Below are 21,669 nucleotides of genomic sequence, written 5' to 3' on the forward strand. Positions count from 1 at the left end.
TTTCTTCTTACAAGCATCACAAGAATATATCAACTTTTACATTACTATCCCAGTAGTGTCGCTAATACTACTACCTCCTGCGTCGGCCCAAGATACTCACGACCCCGATTAGAGGAAGATCGCGACGATTTGGTGGAGAAGCAGGGTATCTTTTAGCCGAATATCATAGGGGTACAAGCACGAGAAGAAGTCTTGGATACGGAGTGTATAGGAATAAGGATAAGGAAGTGGGAAAAGCATAAGTGCTCATGGATGGTCAGGCGAAGGACTTGGAGCCAGTGAAGGGGTAAGGGGATAGGCTCCTCCGTCAGAAACGAAGCCCGTGGAGATCCTCGAGGAGGAAGAGGAAGTGCGCGCTGAGAGAGCTGCTGGCGGGCGGCACGCCGCAGAGACCTCAAGGACGGGAACGCCAGGGAGATTGCGAGGAACGTGGTACGCCGCAGCGAGCTGATCCCGAGACGAAAGGGCACGAGACACGAGCGGTCCACGTGGAAGGAGAGGACATGTTCGAAGTTGCGTCTCCGTCTCCGAGAAGGACGGTTGAGTCTGTGTCCGGAGCGCCTCAGGGTGGACAGATGTCTAACACAGTCTTTGATCAGTGGGCACGCCAACCGGCGCCCAGCGAAGGGACGATGCCTGCAAGGACGACGACGGGTACGCGCTAGGACGCTTCGGTGATGAACTCGGGAGGTCGCCGCGAGGTGGGGTTCGCCTTGGATCGGACTCGTCCCTCGTTGCAACCGATGGACGACTCTAGAAGAGACGTGTCCATGGTCATGCCAGCGTACGGACAACTCAACAACAGCGTACCGGGCCAACAAGGAAGCAGAAGTGCCCCAGGTGCTGCACCTGTTGTTGCTGGGTCGCCTACGCGAGCGTACGTGCTTAGTGAAGGGCGAGGAGCGACGCCTGTTCAATCGATGAGAACGCCGACGACGGACCCAGCCTTACAGACTCTCATCATGAACGGTCTCGCCCAATAGTTACAGAGGGCTGGGATGACAAACGGAACGCCCGTGTCGTCACCAAGACCTCAAGCTACGGGACACGTTCCACGTACCGTGCGGACGCCGACCCGTCCAGTGACGTCTTCAATGATGGGGTACCAAGGACCTATGACCCCGAGAATGAGGACGCAAACGCCGGTTTCGACACTAAGCCGAATGCCGATGGCTGCGACTCCCTCGTATGGCGTGTCAATTCCCATGGCTGGTTTCACGTGGATCGGTGAAGGTAGTGGAATGCCTCAAAGGAGTGCGTTCTACCCTCCCTTCCAGCTGCCAATGACGTCGAAACTTGGATGGGCTGCTGCTGGAACGATACCCGCGTGGTCTGCAGCGTATGCACGGTAGACACCAACCAGCCCCAGAAGCGGAACTTACAGATTGCCGTTCCAGAGAACGTCGTCTATGAATGTTGCGACGTTCCAGGGACGAACAGGAACGCTGAGGCAAGAAGGGAACGTGGGTGCTCAGGTAGGAAGGTACGCACCTAACGCAATACCTCCCCTAGGGCAAGTGACGAGTCCGCACTCCGACCAAGGAGTCCGCAATAGCTCGCACAGGTCAGGAAGAGGCGCTCAGCTGGACGTTCCGATTGTTGGTATCCCGACGGAATTGCGGAACGCTGGGAAAGTTATCGTCCCGTTCTACTCAGAGACGACCACGTACGAAAGGGCGGCCGCGTTATGGCGTTCATGCAAGAAGTGTACGCTCGGAATGGACGACCAAATGCGGTTGCCAGCCTTCGAGCAGTGTCTGAAGGACAAGTTGGGCTAGAAATGGTGGTACAATGCGAGGATTAACGACTTTAAAGCTCTGCGCGTGAAATTCCATAATCGCTGCATCGTTCAGACGCCTGCTCAATTGTGGAGCCGACTCAAAGCCGCTAAGAAGAACTATGGCAAATCTGCGGAAGAGTGGAGCGACAGGATTATCACGATGTGCGAGTACCTAAACTATCACGAGCCTCGTATGCAGTACGAGTTCCTCCTCGATGGGTTAAGGAACAAGCCGATGCGGGCCGTTTTGAGCGCGAACTTAGCTCCGTCGATCCAGGAAGCGTGCGTTATATTGCTGTACAAGAATCTGCACCTCCCTGTGAAAGAAGAGGACGACTTTGCGAATAGTGGAACGACGCTGAGGAATGTGAGCGCCGTGACGACCACGCAGTCGCAGATGCTCCAGCAGCTTCAACAAATGAACCAGTTGATGCTGAAGCAGCAGCAGGAAGCCGACACTCGCAGAAACGAGTGCCGAGCTTAAGATACCGGAAGACATGCTGGAACGTACCCGGGGGGTCTCATCTGGAGATCTCAGAGCGCCAGAGTATTGGCTGGACTGGTACGCTCACACGCTTGAGACGTCGACTGAACCGAAGCGTGCAAATTGGAACTTCAAGGATATCGGGGGGAACGGAAGAGAAGTCGACGACGGTTGTTGGTTCTAGTACGAGAGACGAGGACAAGAGCAAGGGTTTTTGCGAGGTTGTCTGAGGACGCGCTGGAGAACGAGCTTATACAGAATGTTTGTGTCGGACTCGAAGAGGACGTCGGCCGATCTCGGAACTCCCTGCGGAGGTGACGTGAACGTTACCATTTTGTTGGCGTTCCATAATTCGTAGCCGAGTGTACGAACTCCTCAAACAAGAGCAGAACGCTACGAAGGGTCGTCAATTCGACGTTCCTGAGAGCGAGGGGAACGGTGATGCTGAAGACGACATCCCACCATTGCGCGACAAAGAGAACATAGTTTTATTGAACGAGGACTCGTTCCGAGACACCTCGTTGGAGTAGGTGGAACGCTGACTGAGACGTTCCTAAATCGAGCATTGGCCTGGGCACGAGACTATTTCAAGACAGAAGCTTCCGTTATTTGCGACAAGCTGTGCGACAGACGATACAAGACGTCAAAAATAGTGGCTGCGATCGTTGGGACGAGTTCCAGGAAGAGGGTGACTTTCGGTGCGATTATCGAGGACGGAGATCCCAAAATAGAAGAAGATGAGTCTGAGGTCTATTTCCTAAACGTAAGAAGAGCTCCCAAGCCGCGAACCTGGACTGCGCGAAGTGAGTGGTGGTGATGCCTTTGACGACGGTGGAAGTGTCGGGCCTGATGGCAAGCGTGTCATCCGCAGCGTTGGGGGTGTGCAAGCGCTGTCGGACGGCTTTATCGATTGCTGCCCGTCCAAAATGCTGGCTGATACAGGTGCGGTTGCAAGCCTTGTCGACAAACGCGTGCTGAAGCGTCTCGGCCGAGCCTCCGAACCTCTAAGACCTTATACGGGGAGCTTGGATAGCGTCTTGGGGCACAAGATTGGCGTTAGTGGGGTTATCGACTTGCCCGTCACTCTTTGAACGCTGGTGCAAACGCTTCCTTTCGTCGTGACCGATCACTTGTTTGCAGACGCAATTTTATGAAAGGTTCACCAGAGCCCTGGCACCAATTCGGTATGGATTTTGGATGGCGCCTCGATTGACCGAGACCCAGAAATAACTTAGTTCCTCCGGAGTATCGGAGTGATTCCTATTTTCCTGCCTAATGTTCATTCTTCAATCCGATTGAGTTTATGTTCAGCTATATCAAGCCGAATTTAAACTCAATCAAGCCGAACTTAAACTCAATCAAGCCGAACATAAACTCAATCGGATTAAAGAAGGATCATCTCAAAATCATTATGTTGAGTCAAGTGGTAGCGATCTACTTCTGTTTGTGATTGAAACGCTTACACGTTTCGAAAAGTTCAAAATAGCGAACGTCTTTCAGTACTGCGGCTGGGCAATGCAGGGCCATTTCGATCCGACTGTCCCATTGTCAAGGGAAAATCGACACGACGCGAGACAGGAGAGCTTGGATGTTCAAGGTATTGGTAAAAATAACAATTTAGAATTTTTACAAGAAAAAACGTTTGGTTTAGAAAGATAGTACAATGACTTGCTGAAGCACTACTCTTGGTGTTCGATGTCCTCCATGTTCTCCATTGAGACTAGCGGATCAATCACAGCCGAGATAGGTCGTAGAGCAATATTGGCGCGGATACCTTAAAGTATCATTTTGGGTACTACAAGTGCGTCCTTCTGATTTGATAACGCAATCCAAACATCTCTTAGTGATGGTGTATCTGTTCGTTTTGTTTAAGCGATGCATCAGCAACTTAGAGAGCCAAATTAGCCGATTTGGTGAGGCCTGCTAGATGTTGCTCAACTCGCGCATCAGCTGCCTGAAGCATCGGCAATATCCTAGCTGTTGGAGGGTCCAACACGGCATTTTCCCACGTTGAGCGATCTAAATTACGCACAATTTCATTCACATTTTCCATGCTGCAGCGCTGGCTTGAAATATTCCTCCCCAAATTTCACGGAGTCGCTCCAGCAGCTCAAGAATTGACGCCTCTGTAGCAGCGCCAGAACGGTCTGTGTGCTCTGGTCGGATACAGGTCACATTGAAGTCCTCGAGAATCCGTGCATTTGATATACTTAGACCATAGGTGTAAATCATCAAGATGGCCGTGTCACCACGGCGTGAAGCAACCCAGCGGTTCCATAATTCTTCAGACTTTGATGTCGGAATTATGCGCCCATTCATCTTAAATTACACCACCTTGTTCCACGTAGGATCGCTTGGCTCACAAGTCCATGTCTCACCATCTTTTACAGCCTGGCCTTAAAATGGCACTTGAAATTCTCCCAAAGCTTGTGCATGATAGCGTCAAACGTGGCTCCATTTGCAGCAAAAACATCTAGCATTTTGCCTGATGCGTCACGCATCCCAACAGTGGCTTTGACGACGCCTTGTATCACTAGTGGTAGGCGGTGTTGCTCTGGCTTTTCTGGCGATGTGCTCAGTGGTACGCGGGCTAGGTGACTAGCTGGATATGCTCAGGATGGAAACGACTGAAGAGACGTTTGCTCCCGCGATGGGTACGGCGAAACACGCAAGGCTGGCAGCGTTGAAAGTGGCGTCTCTCGCACGGCCCTAGGCGATGTCCTGACACACAAGGTTTAGTACTTCTGCCTTGCTGTGCATCGGTCGGTTCTTGTCCTGAAGTCCCAGGCTTGCTGCTTCATCGGCCATGCTAACACTGTCCCCAGCCAGACTTGACTGCCAATGCAGCAGCGGCTAAGGACATTCTCCCAGCGCACTGTACACAAACCAGACGGGCGACTCCGACTGGAGTACTGCGAGCTTGAGGCGGGTGAACACTGCAGCCTTGCAGAGCTTCGTGGGTCGTACATTCGGACGTAGCTAGCGGCTCAGTGAGGTGCGCTGCAAAACACAATGGGACCTACTATGCATACTACTATCCCTACTTCTACTACTAAATGTATTACGGCTATCCGTGATATTTGTTACTTCATGGCCTCCGTGACATCGCCTCATTTCTGTGGTCACTGCAGAAACAGTTGTGGCGCAGTATTTGCACTTCACCCGCAGTCTTATACGAGCTATTTAGGGTATCCCCTCGTTTAGCGAGCGGGAAATGAACTAGAAAACGTTGCCATCCACAAGCGTCCAAGCACTAAGATACCCACCTATTTAGTTACTCACGTCGAGTACCATCGAGCGATTAAGTTGCAACGGCAAGTGGACGGCAAAAACATTGGAACCAATAAAACTTTAAAAAAATTGCCAAAAAATGAAAAAAATACCAGTCGAGTACCATCGAGCGATTAAGTAGCAGCGGCAAGTGGACGGCAAAAACATTGGAACAATAAAACGTTAAAAAAAATTGCCAAAAAATGAAAAAAAAATACCAGCATATGTCTGATACTGGGGAAATTAGGCACGGTACTACTAAGTATTCAATTAGCACTCGCCAGATTATGATCATCCCTTTGTCGGCGAGTTGATAAACACTAGACTACTTATATAAGCCATAAAAAGTTCTTCGTCTGTTGAAGTACGCCGCCATCGCACGGTTCAGGTACGGTTCGGAGCTACGGTCCGTCCCGTTCTGTCTCAGAACGGATTACGTCCCGATCAGGAACGATTGTGATAGGATAATAGGCATAAATTACAGTTTGGCTGGTTCAGGTACGACAGGAGCGGTGCTATCACAAACACTTACAAGAAGACAACAAGGGGGACAATCGAGGAATAGTGCTTAGAAAGACATGTAGGAGGGTTTCGGCTAACCCTAATCTACTCACTTCGGCATTTGCCTCCAAGAACGCAATCAGCGATTCAACAGGTTAACAGCTGCGAGAACGCTCTACACGCACGCTCCAATCATCACGATCAAGAAAGTCGAAGACCTCCTGGGTAGTGGAAACTACTTCCACTGGGAGTATAGCATGCGCATTAACAATGGCCCGTAAGGGTCTGCTTGCGCATGTATGGGTGGTCAAGCCGGAAAATGAGGCCACAGAGGCCTGATTGGTCCAGGACGGAAAAGCGCTCGCTATCATCGCTCAAGGCGTACAGCTCCAACATCAAACAAAGATTTGCTCTGCGACCTGTACAATGCAGGCCTGGCGTACTTTGTGAGAATACTACAGCGTACGACGATTCACAATCGTGTCGCGATGTCACGACGCCTGCAAACCCCCCAACAGGTTTCGGAAACGGAAAGATGAAGCAGAGCCACTTGGTCTCATGCAACTGTACGCTCAATGTGTGGTGCATGAGGCTGGCGCTGACAGAGTGAGTATTGCGTGATGCCATCTGTACCAGCAGAAATCCATTCCTCTAGTCGACAGTGTATACAACTGCTGTCTGCAGTGACACATCATAGCAAAGGTATCTTATCCGTTACAGTATTATTAATACTATTAGGTGCTCCTGCTGTCAGCTCGAGCTGAAAATCAAAGTCGAAGTTGGTGGCCGGGGTCGCCGTCGGATTATTAATACGAAAAAATTATACCCAAAATATGTACCTACCACGGCTCCTTCACCAAAGAGTCAAGCAACAGGACGCGTTCGACGAGCTGGTCGTCGGATTCCAGACGCTGGGAGAGCCACTTGACGACGCACGACAAATGGCTGGACTGTTGAGCAGCTTACCGTCCGAGTACGAGTTGATATCGTCGAACATCAAGTGCGCAACAGATGTGACACTCAACGATGTGAAAGAGAAACTCTTGAAATAGTACGAGCGGTTGGAAAAGAAGGAGACCGCGGAACACGCGTTCAAGGTGAATGGCGGCCGGCTCAAAGGTAGACAAGGAAACGGTCGAAAGGAGAGCGGAACGGGACAACGGAATGGACCACAAAAAAATGGGCTCGGTTTCAAGGGCAAGTGCTTTAAAATGCGACCAAGTCGGTCATATGAAGCGGGACTGCCCGGTCAAGGACGGAGATCGTGAGGGCGACTTCGTATTCGAAGTGGGGGATTGACGGATGGCTGATCGACAGCGGTGCCACGTCCTACATGAAGCCCCACCGCGAGGATTTGTTCGAATACAAAGATATGGCCACCGGGGTTGAGGTGAAAATCGCGGACGAAAAGAAACGGCACGTAGCAGGACAAGGAGCGGTCCGGTGGACTGCTTTGGATGGAGGACGCATCAGGATGATCGAGGTGCTCTACATCCCCGGTCTGGACAGACGTTTGCTTTCGGTCGGAAAATTGGCTGAACGCGGTCTAAACGGGGAGTTCCAAAGAGCGTCATGTATCGTTGGGGGGGGCCCAGAGCGATCGCACAAAGTAATAATGTCACCAAAGCGTTCGTTCTGGATTGTTAGGAGGAAGCAGCACAGCTTGGGCAGTACGCCGGGGCTGACAGCGAGTGGGAGCTATGGCATGCTCGGATTTGACATCCCGGACGGGGCGGGCATTTGAGAAGGCTCGTATGTATTTTTCCGTCTCTGATTCAGCCGCTCCGTAATCCCCTCTCCTTGTGGCCGAAATGGAGTGATCCTCTTCTGCTCTACTAAAAGTAACTCACACATTTGCGTCCAGAAGGCTGCCGTGAACTTCGAGTCTCTGTCTGATAGCACAACGTTAGGAAGCCTATGCAGTCGAAATCTCTCTCGACGGTATCGTTCTGCAATGTCCTCAGCTTTATCAGTCGTTTTCCCCGCCACAAAGTGAGCCCCTTTCGTGGGTTGGTCGATCACCACCAGCACGCTGTTAAATCCACGCGGCGTTGTCTGTGACGGGGTCACACAGCACCTTGCACAGAGGAAGTGCTAAAGGGTATTTACTACCCGACTGGATGTTAGGCCACGTGTTCCCGGCCTCAAAGGAAACGGTTTGCTACAAAGAGGAGTAGATGTTCTGAGACTCAGCGAGCCCCAGACACCCTCGTGCAGTCTCACTACTGCACACATTCTAACCGGCTCCCGCTACCAGCTAGAACAACATGTCAGCATCGTCAACGTCAGCATTGGCTTCGACCAATCTGACGTTCCGACGCAACTCTGGCAGACCTCTCTTCTTCCGATCAGCATCCTCAAAGGCACGTACCATCGTTTCAAACTCCGGTGCTAACGCCGCTCGAGACAACCAGAACGTCTCCGCGGCGGTGAGTACGAGATACCGCAACTCACGCTTTTCGACTCTCTTTGCGATCACGTCCACTATCGGCGATGCCACTCCCGAGAACGCAGTTTCTTCTTCACCAATAGACAGACGTTCCACAAAGCTCGGCGACAGCAAGTCCTCGACGTCCAATGGACCCGTACCGTCCTCATCCTCTTCTTCTTCGACTCTATCAGGCTTCTCGTCTGCGTAGGGTCGGCTCCAGTGTTCTTGAAAGCGCTTCAGACGGTTAACATTCACCGTGACGACCTTGTTCGGGTGCATCGAAATTGCGATCCTGTAGGCGTTCTCCCCGACTTGGCCAACAACACGGTAGGGACCGTGCCAGAAGAACGCCAACTACTCTGTCCTGCGTTCCCCCACCCGGGCTCTAATGTACTGGTTCCCCTAGACAGCGTCTCCTTCTGCGTATGTCACCTTCACTTGGTTGTCCAACCACTGCTCGTGTCGATCCTGAGCCTGCGTAGCTCGTGTCGATCCTGAGCCTGAGTAGTTGTCGTTCCACAAGACGACGAGAGCCGCGCAACGAGTGATACAATTTTCTTCGGTACGTTGCAACTTCGTTACTCTTCCAGTCCTTCCCAGTGTTCAGGAACGCCAAGTCGATAGATAGCACATGATCACGCAGGTACTTACTAAATAACGGGGTGTCACCGAGGCCTTCGTGATACACCGTTCGGTACGCAAATAGGACCCTTGGCAGGTGCATGTCCCAATCCGTCTGCGTCTCGTTCTCAAACATACGTAGCATACCCATCAACGTTCCGTTGAAACGTTCCACCAGACCTTGCGTTTGCGGGTGGTACGCCGCTCCGAACAACTTCTTAATCCCAACGTCTGATACAGTGACTTGGCCAGATTGGACTTAAAGTTGGACCCACGGTCACTTAGTAGACATTCCGGTACTCCATGTCGGCAGATAACGCCCTCTACCGTAGCGTTCACAAACGAGATCGTGTCCAACGAAGCGACCGCAAATGCCTCGACCCATCGTATGAAATAGTCCACAAACAGTAGGATGTACTTGTTTCCACGAGGAGTGACGAGCAAAGGTCTAATTTCGTCGACTACGAGTAGCGAGAACGGGCCCGACAAGTCCTGAACTGGCATCCGTTGCATCAGTCCAGCTCTCTAAGGTCTATGTCCATTTCCACCACTGCATATAGAGCATTCACGCACGTACTCGGTCACGTCCTTCCTCCACCCATGCCAATATGCGTGGCGTCTCACCTTGTCCGTCGTCTTCGCTCTCCCTAATTGTGCAGAGAAGATGTCGGCGTGACAATAGTGCAGGACCGTCTCAATGAACGGTAACGGGACAGTTGGAACGCACACCGTTCTGGCTGGACCGGTACGTGCTCCTAGATGTACGAGACGTGCCAGAACTCCGTTTCGAATCAAGTAGTGCGGGGACATCTGCAACACACTCACTCTCAGTTGAGGGTCAAGAGCCAAGGCTCCATCTTTCAGGAACACCTTCAGTGCTCGCATACAGGGCACACGTTCTTGTTCAGCCACGAACTTGTGATAGCCCAACCCAACCACGTCAATCGGTGATGAGTTCGCCTGTAGAGCCTTCCCTTGCGAGTCTTCTTCCTGTTCCGTTTGCGTGGCTACAGACGCATCCTCTGTCTTTTGGTTACTTCTTTCAGTCTCTCCGTTAGGATCCGTAGCCTCGGCATGCTCCCCGACTGGGATTGGAACATCGGTGGCGATCCTACCCAGCGTTCCGTTTAAGACTTGCGTTCCAGATTGAGTCTGCACATCGTCTGAATCGGCACTTGCACGTCAGAAGTCTCTTCCTCACTGTCGTTGAGAAGGTCCGCCATCCGGATGGCGCTAACAATAACTGCGTCCGGTCGGTGATACAGTCTCGACAAACCATCAGCATGTCCCATCGACATTCCAGGCTTGTGGTATATCTTAAACCGTAGCTGCGACAGCTCCATGGCCCATCGTACCAGCTTGGCGTTTGGCGTTCTTGTTGTCTCGCCGAAGTTCCACGTGAGAGCTTGATAGTCCGTGTACAGGTCGAATTCCGCGTGCCTTAGATAACACCGGAACCTGCGTGTCGACCATTCGATTCCCCAGCACTCAATTTCTGTCGTTCCTCTTGTCTTGTTAACCCAGTTCCGTTGCGATCCAACCAGCATCTTACTCGCGTACGCGATCGCCCTGTCTCTTTTGTCGACTTCTTGCATCCGAAATGCTCCTACCGCTAAGTGTGACGAATCCACGTAGAGCTTGAACCTTTTCTTGAAGTCCGGAGACACCAGCATCAGTGGTTTCACTAGTGCTCGTTGTAGTTGACGGAATGCGCCGTCACAGTCGTCGCTCCATCTGAAATCGACGTCCTTTTGCTTCAAGCGTCCCAGCGGCGCAGAAATCGCAGCGAATCCCGGTATGTTGAGTCGAAAATAGCTTGTCGGACCCATGAATGCTCTAACCGTGTGCAAGTCGTGTGGTCTCCCGATGTTCATCACCGCGTTCGCCTTCTCAGGGCTCGGTAGTATTCCAGTCGGAGTCACGGTATGCCCTAGGAACGCCACTTGGTCACGTCCCCAACGGCACGTCTTCATTTTGAACTTGAACCCCGCAGCTCGGAAACGTTCCAGAACCTGTCGTACCCGAATAAAATGTGTCGGAAAGTCGTCACTGAAGACAACGCAGTCGTCTAAGTAGACGAGACACGTCCTCCACTTGAGATCAACGAGAACGTCCCCCATCCGTCGCTCCAATGCAGGCCCGGCGTTACACAGGCCAAACGCCATAACCAACCACTCGTAGAGGCCGAATTTGCTCGTGAAAGCCTTCTTTTCCGCGCTGTCAAGATCCATTAGAACGTTCCAATATCCCGAAGCGATGTCCATCGTGGAGAAAAGCTTCACGTTCCCCAGAACGTCCAGGATGTCGTCGATCAAAGGCATTGGGTAGCTGTCCTTCACGGTCACTGTGTTTAGTTTCCGATAATCGATGCAGAATCTTACGCCACCATCAGGCTTCCGTACCATCAGCACAGGACTAGTCCACGGGCTTGTCGACGGTCTGATAAGTCGGAGATCCAGGTACTCTTGAATTTCAGCCTCCATGACATCTCGTTCAGCTTTCGACACTCTGTACGGAGGCTGTTTTATTGGCGCGTGGGCTCCAGTGTCAATGTAGAATCGTAGCAGATCCGTCCTCCTAGGCTTCTTAGAAGATTCAACGAATAAGTCCCTCAGGTCCTTCAACATCTTCGCGAAGAGGCTCCTCTGCTCTGCTCCAAGTGACGAGTCTTCAACGTCCTCTTCGAAGTCGTCTTCCTCGCTGTCGTGCATGGCGGCACTCATCACAGCCTCGCTCGCTCCAACTCCGGCCGTCACGTTCTCTTTCACCGTACTCAGCACTGCGCATATGTTCCTGGTCGCTCCACCTGGCTTAGAAGTCCTGGTAGTGACCGCAGACTAGGGAACGATAGCCACGGCAACGACGTCCGCGCCCGACTTGATCTCTACCTCTTCCACGGAAGCATTACGCACCTCGACCAACGCCGTTCCATCCGTCACGGAACACAACGTCCTCGCGACTCTCAAAGACGCGTCCGTTCCGGGAAGAACGCACTCGACCAACACAAATGAGTGGCCCTTCATCGTTCCACGAACGCTCGATCTCACTAAGGCCTGACGTCCGGGTTCCAAACGCACCGTCGACGATATTGTAGCCGCGTAGGTTTCTTCTACTCTTGTCGCACCTAACGGGATAACGTCTCCCTTCTTTTTCAGTGTCATCGACCGCTCCTCGAGGTCTATCACCACGCGGAACGACCTCAGCGAGGCCGTACGACTTGAAAAGGCAAAATCGCTGCAGCACGTGAATAACTTGATTTGCTCGAATGTTCTGTCAGTGATATAATAGTCAATGATGCCATCAACTCCCAGAAACACCAGGACTGAAACGCGTGGCTTACGTTGAAAATCACCACGAATTGCAATCTTGTGTCCCCCAAGCTAATAACCTCGCTTGCGGGTCATTCCACTTTTATCAAATGAAACTTCATCTAAAATACAATGATTCGGTGGCACCGGTCGACAGAGCTGACTCTTCCACAAAGCGAAACACGTCTTTGTCTTTGATATGCATCGCTCTTCGCTAAAGCGCCTTGTGAGTAAATCCACAATCGTGCAGTTTTTTCAACACAGATGTTTTCAAAATGCTCATTTGATGAGCCTTGAGTAAACTTCTGGGCCTCTTCGAAATAGGCTAGCGGTTGCATCTTGTAGCGCTCAAATAGCTACTTTAGATGTGCTTTTGTCAGTGCTCGCGTTGAACTTGCTTCATCATGCTGGTAAGTCCCGGTTTTTTCGTAGACGTTGATTCAGCTCCCAATCGTCTTTGCCGATTTGTGATAAATTCGAGCAAGGTCCTTACGCGAATATCCGAGGCAGTAACATCCGTAGAGGCAATGAAATTCAGTGTTGGGGTGGTCATGCCGGCTTGTTACGGCTTCCTCCATTAATACGAGAATGTTATGACTAGGCTCTTTCTGTCCAACATTGCAAAACAATAACATTAGCTTAATGAAATTGATATGCATAATACTACACATCTCCACCAGGTTAGACGCTGCACCACCCTTGCATAATAATGCACACCTCCGCCAGGCAATACGTTGCTGCAGAAGTGCGAGTGGGAAGTTGCTGAAGCGAATTTGCTTAGCTTCTATTTTGACCAATCAGATCAGCCTGTGGGTTTAATGTGCGATTCGGTCAGTAGGTAATAAAGTAAGAATTTGGACGGAATTGACAATAACTTCACCAATTTTGGAGTTACTATAAACCCTTTAACTACTGATCCTTTGTTACGGGTCCAATATGACCTCTACCAAATATTAATACAATTCGTCACATGTATGTTTTGCTCATAATTTGCAAACATTTGTTGGAAAATTATGAGGTAGAGACCCCTATCATACAGTATTACATCAACTTTTGCAAATCATATGACTCTATTATACCCAATTGCGATTTACATTTTTTAATCTGTATTACGTCAGCTTTTACAAATCATTTGACTCTATTATACCCAATTGCAATTTATATTTTTGTTTTATCTATCCGAACCTCTACGAAGGGCAAATCCGCCCAGTAGCTAAAATGTTAACCCCTGCCTCATTAGACTGATCGAATAGAATTTTTAAGGCTATTTCGATGACACACGGAAAGCGCAAATCGTTTGGCCAATCATCGCTCCGCTTCTAACCTTGTAGCGTGTCTGTCCGTCTGTCAATAAGTCCGTCCGGTTCCTTTCTTGCTGCTTTTTCTTGCCTTTTCGCATGGCTACACTCGGCCTTTCTAATAGAGTTTCTTCCCATCGTACCGATCGCGCCTATCTTTCTGACTTGACAAAACCCTCCCGGCTAAGATGGTGCTCATCTTGCAGATCACGATAAACCCTGGCCATGTCTACCATAACATGTGAGCACTATAGATACTGTGTGCGGTGTTGTTTTGGAACGTAGCATAAGTAGATCACAGCATACTTATATTATATGTAGCTGTGGTCCAAGTAGAAATTCTAAGCCCACCGCAGCGCAGCGGAGGTGGTCGCCCCTCTCTACACCAACCAACCATGCCCTAGCGTCCGCGGAGCGGGCGCCCAGAGCGCTAGTCGCTCCGCTTCTAACCTTGTAGCGTGTCTGTCCGTCTGTCAATAAGTCCGTCCGGTTCCTTTCTTGCTGCTTTTTCTTGCCTTTTCGCATGGCTACACTCGGCCTTTCTAATAGAGTTTCTTCCCATCGTACCGACCGCGCCTATCTTTCTGACTTGACATAAATATACCAAAATTACAAATCTATCCAAAAGCGTCACACAATAACTCGCGCCCTGATTGGCCAATATCTGCCGACCTGCGACACTGACTGGATCTGTTGCACGACCAGACCTTCTCTCGCCCTCGCGATTGGACGAAAGGTTAACATTACTGCCGCGAACGAAACACATTGATTGGATGTAAGCACCAAGGCGAGCTGTGCTGACGATTGCGTATTTACATTTAGCTACGCAAAACCTGTCGTATGTACTTCAAATCGGGCACAGTAACCACTTTATTTTCTAAGAGCTCTCCATACTTCTCAAATATATATTTATTATTATTAATGTAGACTTCACAGACCAGTATTTTGTGAGAGCTCTGGGATGTTATTTTCCACACACTTTTCAAGGTAAAGACGACATTAATAGTATTAATATTATTAATATAAGCTTCACAGGCCGCATTTGTAAGAGCTCGGCGATGCTATTTTCCACACACTTTATAAAGTAGAGACGATAGTATTTTTTAATATTAAAGTAGGCTTCACGACCAGCGCTTTTTGTAGGGACTTTGCGAATATCTATCTTTTTTACTTCACCTGGCACTCACCACTGCCACCGTGCAATGAAGGCGCGCGGCTGCACGGTCATTGCGCTATCTGCTCCCGTTCACCACACTCGACGAATGCATGCGCGCACGGTACATAATGTTTTAATCACTTTTATTGTATGTAAAGTATGTATTTGTTTAAACTTTTATAAAAATATTATTATAGCAAAACCAAAATATTAATACTATAAGCATTTTTATATTTTGCTTAATAATAAATACCCGCCTTACAGTACCGTGCTATTGGCTAATTAGTTAAAGAGAGCGAAGTGACCTAAATAAGGTAGATTGTAAACTGAGTATATTTATAGGTAGGTTAAGTTTGGGTTTAACCCTTTCGTGGTCAAACGCGGCAAAATGCCGCGCTTGACATGTTTTTCAAAAGAGGGTAGGAAAACGACCCTTTAAACGCGGCATTTTGCCGCGTTCTACAAAATCCACACCTTGTTTTGTTTTTTCCAATAAGATCTTCGGATTACGGCTTCTGGTAGATCCTTTTGTGCCGACTGGCGAAACTGATTTGTGAATATCGCGAGAGCGTGTATCTTTTTCGGCCAGCATAGCGTCGTATTTGCGGTTCGGCTGGTAGCCGCATTAGACGCAAGAGAAAAACGTGTTGTAAACAAGGCTAGCAGATCCTAAGACCTATCCTAAAAATTTGGTCGAGGCTCCAGCCCGAGAGCCACCAATCGTGCTGGTATCAACTATAGTATTCCTAGATTAGATGCATGCCTTCTCTCTCAGTATGTTTTGCTATGCGGGCCAGCTTCACCGACGCACAAGACAAACGAATTGTAGCGCTTGCACTCGAGTATGAATCCCAACACAAGCGAGTAGAGTCACCTATAGAAATGCAATGTCATCAACCAATAGTTGGCTTTGGACGACCTTGGTACCTTGTACCAAATATCCCGAAGTATGACGTGTCATACTTCATGTAACCAGGGTACACTTAGGGCTACGTACCCCGTTACAAAGTGGGTCGAATGGAGCTATCTGATTGGCTGATCCCAAATGGTTAATGTCAGGGTCAGATTTGTGCATATCCAGTCCACATTCAAAACTTAAGTGATTTACGTCGGCAACGCCTATGACGAGTATAGGCGTTGTCGACGAAATGTATCTTTTGTATATGGATTTACATGTGATTAGGAGGACTATGGAGGAAAGTAGAAAAGAGCTAGCAAAGCAAGACAAGAGCAACTGACTCAATACACTTTCGATTTCAGTTTTTTAACTACAAGCCTCGAACGCATACTCTCACTTCCCCGGACAGCCTCTAAGTGATGCTTTCAGTTCAGATTTCAAGAGCCTTCCTGTACGGCTTACTATACAGACATACTAAATTGACCAAATACTACTAGTAAATCCATTTAATCATCACGACCTTCGTACTACAGTGGTATACAGTAGTCTGTACATGTAGTGGCAGTGGAAACAAGAGAAACAGCGTTTACATTGTGCCAATAGACACAGGAGAACGTACGCAGAATCACTGAGTTGTCAGTGGCAACACGCCAAACAGTGAACGCGAACAAGATACAGGTGCTGGCAGTACACACCAGCACTAAGGTCAGCTATATGTACAACTGCGAAAAAAATGGTGTTCCCAATCCAGTTTTGCTGACGTCGATAACTGAAGCCAGCATGGTAGCTGAAGGGTCAGTTTTAATATCGAAAAAAAATCGGAAGACGAAAATTGCAAAAACATTTCTTTTTTTAGAGCGTAACCAACCCAACCAGTATATCTCCAATACTTGCGACTCACATGCTGCTTGTTCAAAACTTCACTTGCTTGATCCGAAGATGCACAAAATCACCCGCGACGCTCATACGAAATCATCGAGGATCTCTTTGTTTTGCGACTTTGAATCAACTGATTCAGAAAGTCTTTGTACTTTTGGTACTGCTCTGCCACCTCATTCAAGTACGCAGTGTTTCTGGTAGCTTTCGCCACGTCAATCCCCAAATCATCACCATATTTGGCTGGTGCCGCGTAGTCTTTGGCACTAAGACCCCTCTCTGCGGAGTCATCTTCGTCTTCAACAGCAGCGCGGTGGGCCCTTAGAAGTCTTTGACCTGGCGCATCAAGTAAAGTCACCTTAGATATCTTAGCTTTGCCGGGACTCGTAGCGAAGGCTTCACTGGAAGCTAGACAGGCTGCAGCGATCACAGCGAAGATGAGGGCGAGGCGCATGAGTGCACTGGGTGTCAACATCTGACAGCTTTGGAGCAAATTGCAATGTGGGAATCGAACCTTCACCCGATGTGGTCTTGTTCCTCATCGAGATTAATCATTCCGCATCTTTCGTTGTCTTAGCAGCCGCGACAAGTTAATTACGGTAGCGAGCGGTATCTTGTGTTCTATCATCGCTGTTATAACTAAACGATATTTTCACGGTTTATGGCTCATGGCTCTGAAATGTTTAAAGACGAACTGTGCTGGGGGGGTTCTTACTTTTGAGAAATTATTTGGGTTTCTGCGCTGCCTTACCGACCGCGCAATCCTGGATACCCTGCGAGACACTCGTGCGGGTTTGCTGCGGCACCCCTCGCTCACTTCCACTGCTGTATATTCGACATGGTTTTGTCAGCTCGCTGGACGCTGTAAGCACCATACAGCAAGATGGAAGAATTGCACGATTGACGTAAGATATATCTGTTTTACGATCATAATCCATACTTTCATTGTTGGCCGCTGTTTCCGCAGTCACGGCTAGCCTGAGTAAATTACCGTCAGTATGGTAGAATAAAAGCGTGTTTGGTCTCTGCAGCTAGGTAGATATTCAAATTTGATCACTGAGTTCGATACGACAAACAGGAACTGAATTTACTGAATATTTTTCGTGGCTGTATGAATACGAATCGTCGTGCTGTTGCCATGTACATGGGCTGTGATTAGTAATCACTGATTACCGCACGACGATTCGTATTTTTACAAACACAAACTGAATATGGTGAGTATTTTTGATATGACAAACACAAACTGAACATGGTGAGTATTTTTCGTGATTGTAGTATCGATTCGATACTATCGATCACCGTGATCAAATACTAACAGCGTTCAGCTACATGTACTCAACTGAACGCTGGAAGTTATAAGTACATTTGATTACAACGTTCGACGTGCGGTATACTGTAGTACTCGTCACAAGTCCTTGGACCAGAATGTTGCAATCTGTTATGAGGATTCAACAACTCATCCTTTAGTAGCAGTTAGATTTAAGGGGTACTGTACCGTGTGTAGATTTCAAAAATGTCCTCTGTCTCCGCCAGTACTTGTAACAAACGAGAAAATAGGAGAAACACACGCCCATCGCTGGGATAACACACCAGGGGCTGGGCAACGTGGGTCCATAGCCGCGGCGCCAACTAAGGTGAGCGGGTGCGAGGCGGGCCCAGTGCTGAGCTCACCAGCGAGCCGAGCACTACACTTTCCAGAACATTCTATTTCCATATTGCGAGCGCGGGGGCGCCGAAGGGGCGCCCAGCCAAGCGGGTCCCTTTTCTGCAGTGACCTCTACACCGTTCACCCTAATTAGTCGTGGCACGACTATTTACCGTGCATCCCCCAAATGCTCAAAATTGCTCATGATCAATTTTGGTGCACGACTTAATTATGTGAACGACTATTACCGGTTTATACTAAGAAAGGTCACGAGCGACATTTTTGCACTTTCGTAATAAACGACGGCATTGGTGGAGAGATTTAGCCGCGTCGTTCCACGCGCAATATCGGGGGCTCGAGTCCGCGTGCAGCGATAACACAGAAGGATCCCTTAGGGGTCTGGAGCTGCCATGTAAGTCCTTTTGGAAAAAGCAGAAAATACATTTAAGCATTATGAATACAAACAATGTACCACTAAATATCTGCAGACCTGGTAGCTTCCTTGTATCTGTAGACGATGTTGTAGCGCTCCAAGAAGTCTTGAGCGCGACGAGGAGTCAGAAGACTCGTAAATAGCTTGTTCTTGACACTAAAGCGAGAGTTGAAGCGTGGGTGCTTGCTATCCTCAATGAGGACGGCACCCATTTCAGCGACAAGCTGGTTCGAGAGCTTGACACCAGCTCGCCGTAGTCTTTGAAACTCTGTCAGTAAAAATGGGTACAGCCCCATCCAGTGCTCCGATAATATGCCGCCCCTACCATCCAGAGCTTTTACAAAGAATTGATGTCGGATACGTTGTCTTCGACTCGCATACTTGAGCTGCTTAGGGTCCTCTAGGCTTGTAGCTGTGTCAACACGCTTCTTCCATCAGTCGCGAGCCTTGTTCATGCTCACCCTTCTATCCGAGGAGCGAAACAGCGAAGGAAATAAGTCGATAGTTCTACCATAGAGACCTTTAGAGCGTCGGAGAGCTTGAGCCAGCTCCATCCAGTCTGTGCACCGTATACGATCGCAGAGAGGAACGATCTGCCAAAGCTTGCGCGGCACTTCTTCTACCATGCCTGTTTTAAAGTTAGAAAACACTTGGAGGTTGCGAATGAAAAGTATAGTAACAGAATACATGGCTGCTGTTGCCTAATCTTGGTGTATGTTTAATTGTGGTGTATGACTATTTAAGGTGTATGCACAGTATACTTTCGTATAAGTACGATGCGTGACTATTTAAGTCACACGACTAATTAGGGTGCACGGTGTAATCGTCGATTATGTCTTATTGCGACACTCAGAAGGTCAAAATAATACATAAGTCAAGTCAAATGATTTGCTGTGTGCTGAAACAGTAAATGCATATGTTTGGCATGTTCTGTCGTACCAAACCCACGCTTTAAACCATGGATTTCTAGCTAGTATGCCATTATGCTTTTACAAATTTGACATTCTCTATGGTGCGTAAGCCAAGAAAAGCTGCAAAATTGAACTCCATGTATTTTATAATTTACAGGATACTATTTCGCTGTCTTTCTTAAGCCTAATATAATTAGGCTTTCTAGTATGACCATTACTCATCGAAGAGCGCATTTAGTGGGCACAACGAGGCAGCGGGATGGTTTTGGGTAGTCTCCACCCTTATCTTCAAATTGATTAAATACCACTTTAACTTTGGCTTAGGGGACGGATGTAGGTTACTGCGCAGATATCTAAATAAAAACCTTGTTGAAGTTGCTACTAGCAAATCCACGTGAGGCAACTAGCTGCGATCTGCACGCGAGAGAGAGACTGCGAACAGGACTTACAGGTGTGTTTGCAGGCTCGAGAATGCTCGAGAGTAGAGAATTCTAGAAGCACAGGTAGAGCTAGCAGTAGTGAGGATGATAATTGCTAAACGACAAATACGATCACTGCCAAACTTACCGTCAAAGCGCAAAGTGCAACAGGTTATGAGCACAAACGCAGAGAACGAGAACGAGATGCTCCGCGAGGGAAATTACTTCCTATGGGAGGTTAACGCGCGTATGGCGCTAGCGCGCAAGGACCTTGCAGAACATGTCGAGTACAAGGAAGAGGACGGGATCGACACGAGCTCAGCGCAGTGGAAGTCAGCCGATCGCAAAGCACTTGCTGTGATCGCGCGTATGCTGAGCACGCAGTACCAGACGATGATTCGGACTGCAAGTACCGCCAAGGAGGCGTGGGAGACGTTGGAGTCCTTCTTTGTGAAAAGGACGATGCATAACCGCATTCAGCTCAGGAAGAAGGTGCACGAGTTCAAGATGGCAAAGAACGACACGATATTGGAGCATTTACTGAAGTTTGACAATCTGGTGATGGCCATGAACGCTGTTGGTGAGGTGCTATCTGAAGATGAGCAGCTCGTGATCTTGCTGGGCAGCTTGACAGAAGATTTTGATGCGATCGTAAAGATTATCGAGAACAAGGGCGAAATGAACATGATGGAGGCCAAGGAGATGCTGCTACGCGAGAGCGAGAAGATGAAAGAGCGCGAAACGGGTGAGAGTGCACTGCGCGCGAGTGGACAAGATGAGAACCAACAAACTCCTCGACAGCAGCGATTTGGGCAGCGAGGAGGCCGTGGAGGACGTGGAGGACGCGGTCGTGGTCGCGGACAAAATGGTGGGCGTGGTTTTTTTTGAGGTCGCTGTTTTAAGTGTGGTGCATTTGGTCATCGGCAAGCAGACTGCCGGTCTGGCGATCAAAGATGAGCATGTATTCTTCGCTACGACACAAGCTACGTCGAACTGGCTGATAGTGGTGCTACGTCACACATGACGTTCTGCCGTGACGATTTTGCTACGTACGAGCCGTTAGACACGGTATTTTGTATCTCGAGTGCAGATGGAGGATCGATGCGAGCTGTGGGAACTGGATCTGTGAAGGTTCAGGCTTTGAACGGTACGAAGGTTACGTTGACAGGGGTGCTGCATGTGCCTAACCTCACTCGCCGACTGATTTCGGTTCCGTCGCTGACGGACATGGGTGTCACTGTTGTGTTTCGCCACAAGATTTGTGAAATATCGTTTCAAGGAGAGAAGTTGATGGAGGTAGCTCGGGTTGGAAAGCTGTACGCAACCGTTGCCGAGATGGCGAACCAAGTGCAAAGCAGTCAGGAAGTGACAAGCATTGAGCAAGAGCAGGAGGTCGAGCTGTGGCATGCTCGCCTCGGACATGTGGCTACTAGTCGACTGGAGAGTATTGGGAAGGCGTGTGATGATTTACCGAAGCAAGCTGCTGCGCCTGCGAGCACCACAAGCCTCTGTGATGGATGCATGAAGGGGAAGACGAGCGTGACTAAGTTTCCAGTGAGTGTGCGAGGCAACGTGAAGACTACGTCAGTACTACAACTCGTACATACGGACGTGATGAGACTTATGAGTGTGAGCTCG

General features: G+C 49.2%; 2 protein-coding genes across 2 annotated transcripts; one reads left to right on the plus strand and one right to left on the minus strand.

Annotated features, from left to right (window-relative positions):
• Positions 1-2,523: 2,523 nt before the first annotated feature.
• On the plus strand, positions 2,524-4,385 carry PITG_09738 (uncharacterized protein; the record flags this gene model as incomplete). The annotated part of the gene is made up of 4 exons (XM_002903288.1): positions 2,524-2,578; positions 3,033-3,206; positions 3,765-3,861; positions 4,325-4,385. 4 exons carry the CDS (start codon positions 2,524-2,526, stop codon positions 4,383-4,385), a joined length of 387 nt encoding a protein of 128 aa, XP_002903334.1.
• A 12,311-nt stretch (positions 4,386-16,696) lies between these two features.
• PITG_09739 (secreted RxLR effector peptide protein, putative) lies at positions 16,697-17,077 on the minus strand (the record flags this gene model as incomplete). Its single annotated transcript, XM_002903289.1, has 1 exon — positions 16,697-17,077. One exon carries the CDS (start codon positions 17,075-17,077, stop codon positions 16,697-16,699), a length of 381 nt encoding a protein of 126 aa, XP_002903335.1.
• Positions 17,078-21,669: the final 4,592 nt, after the last annotated feature.

Source organism: Phytophthora infestans, genomic scaffold (genome assembly GCF_000142945.1).
Source record: "Phytophthora infestans T30-4 supercont1.15 genomic scaffold, whole genome shotgun sequence".
Classification (NCBI taxonomy): domain Eukaryota; phylum Oomycota; class Peronosporomycetes; order Peronosporales; family Peronosporaceae; genus Phytophthora; species Phytophthora infestans.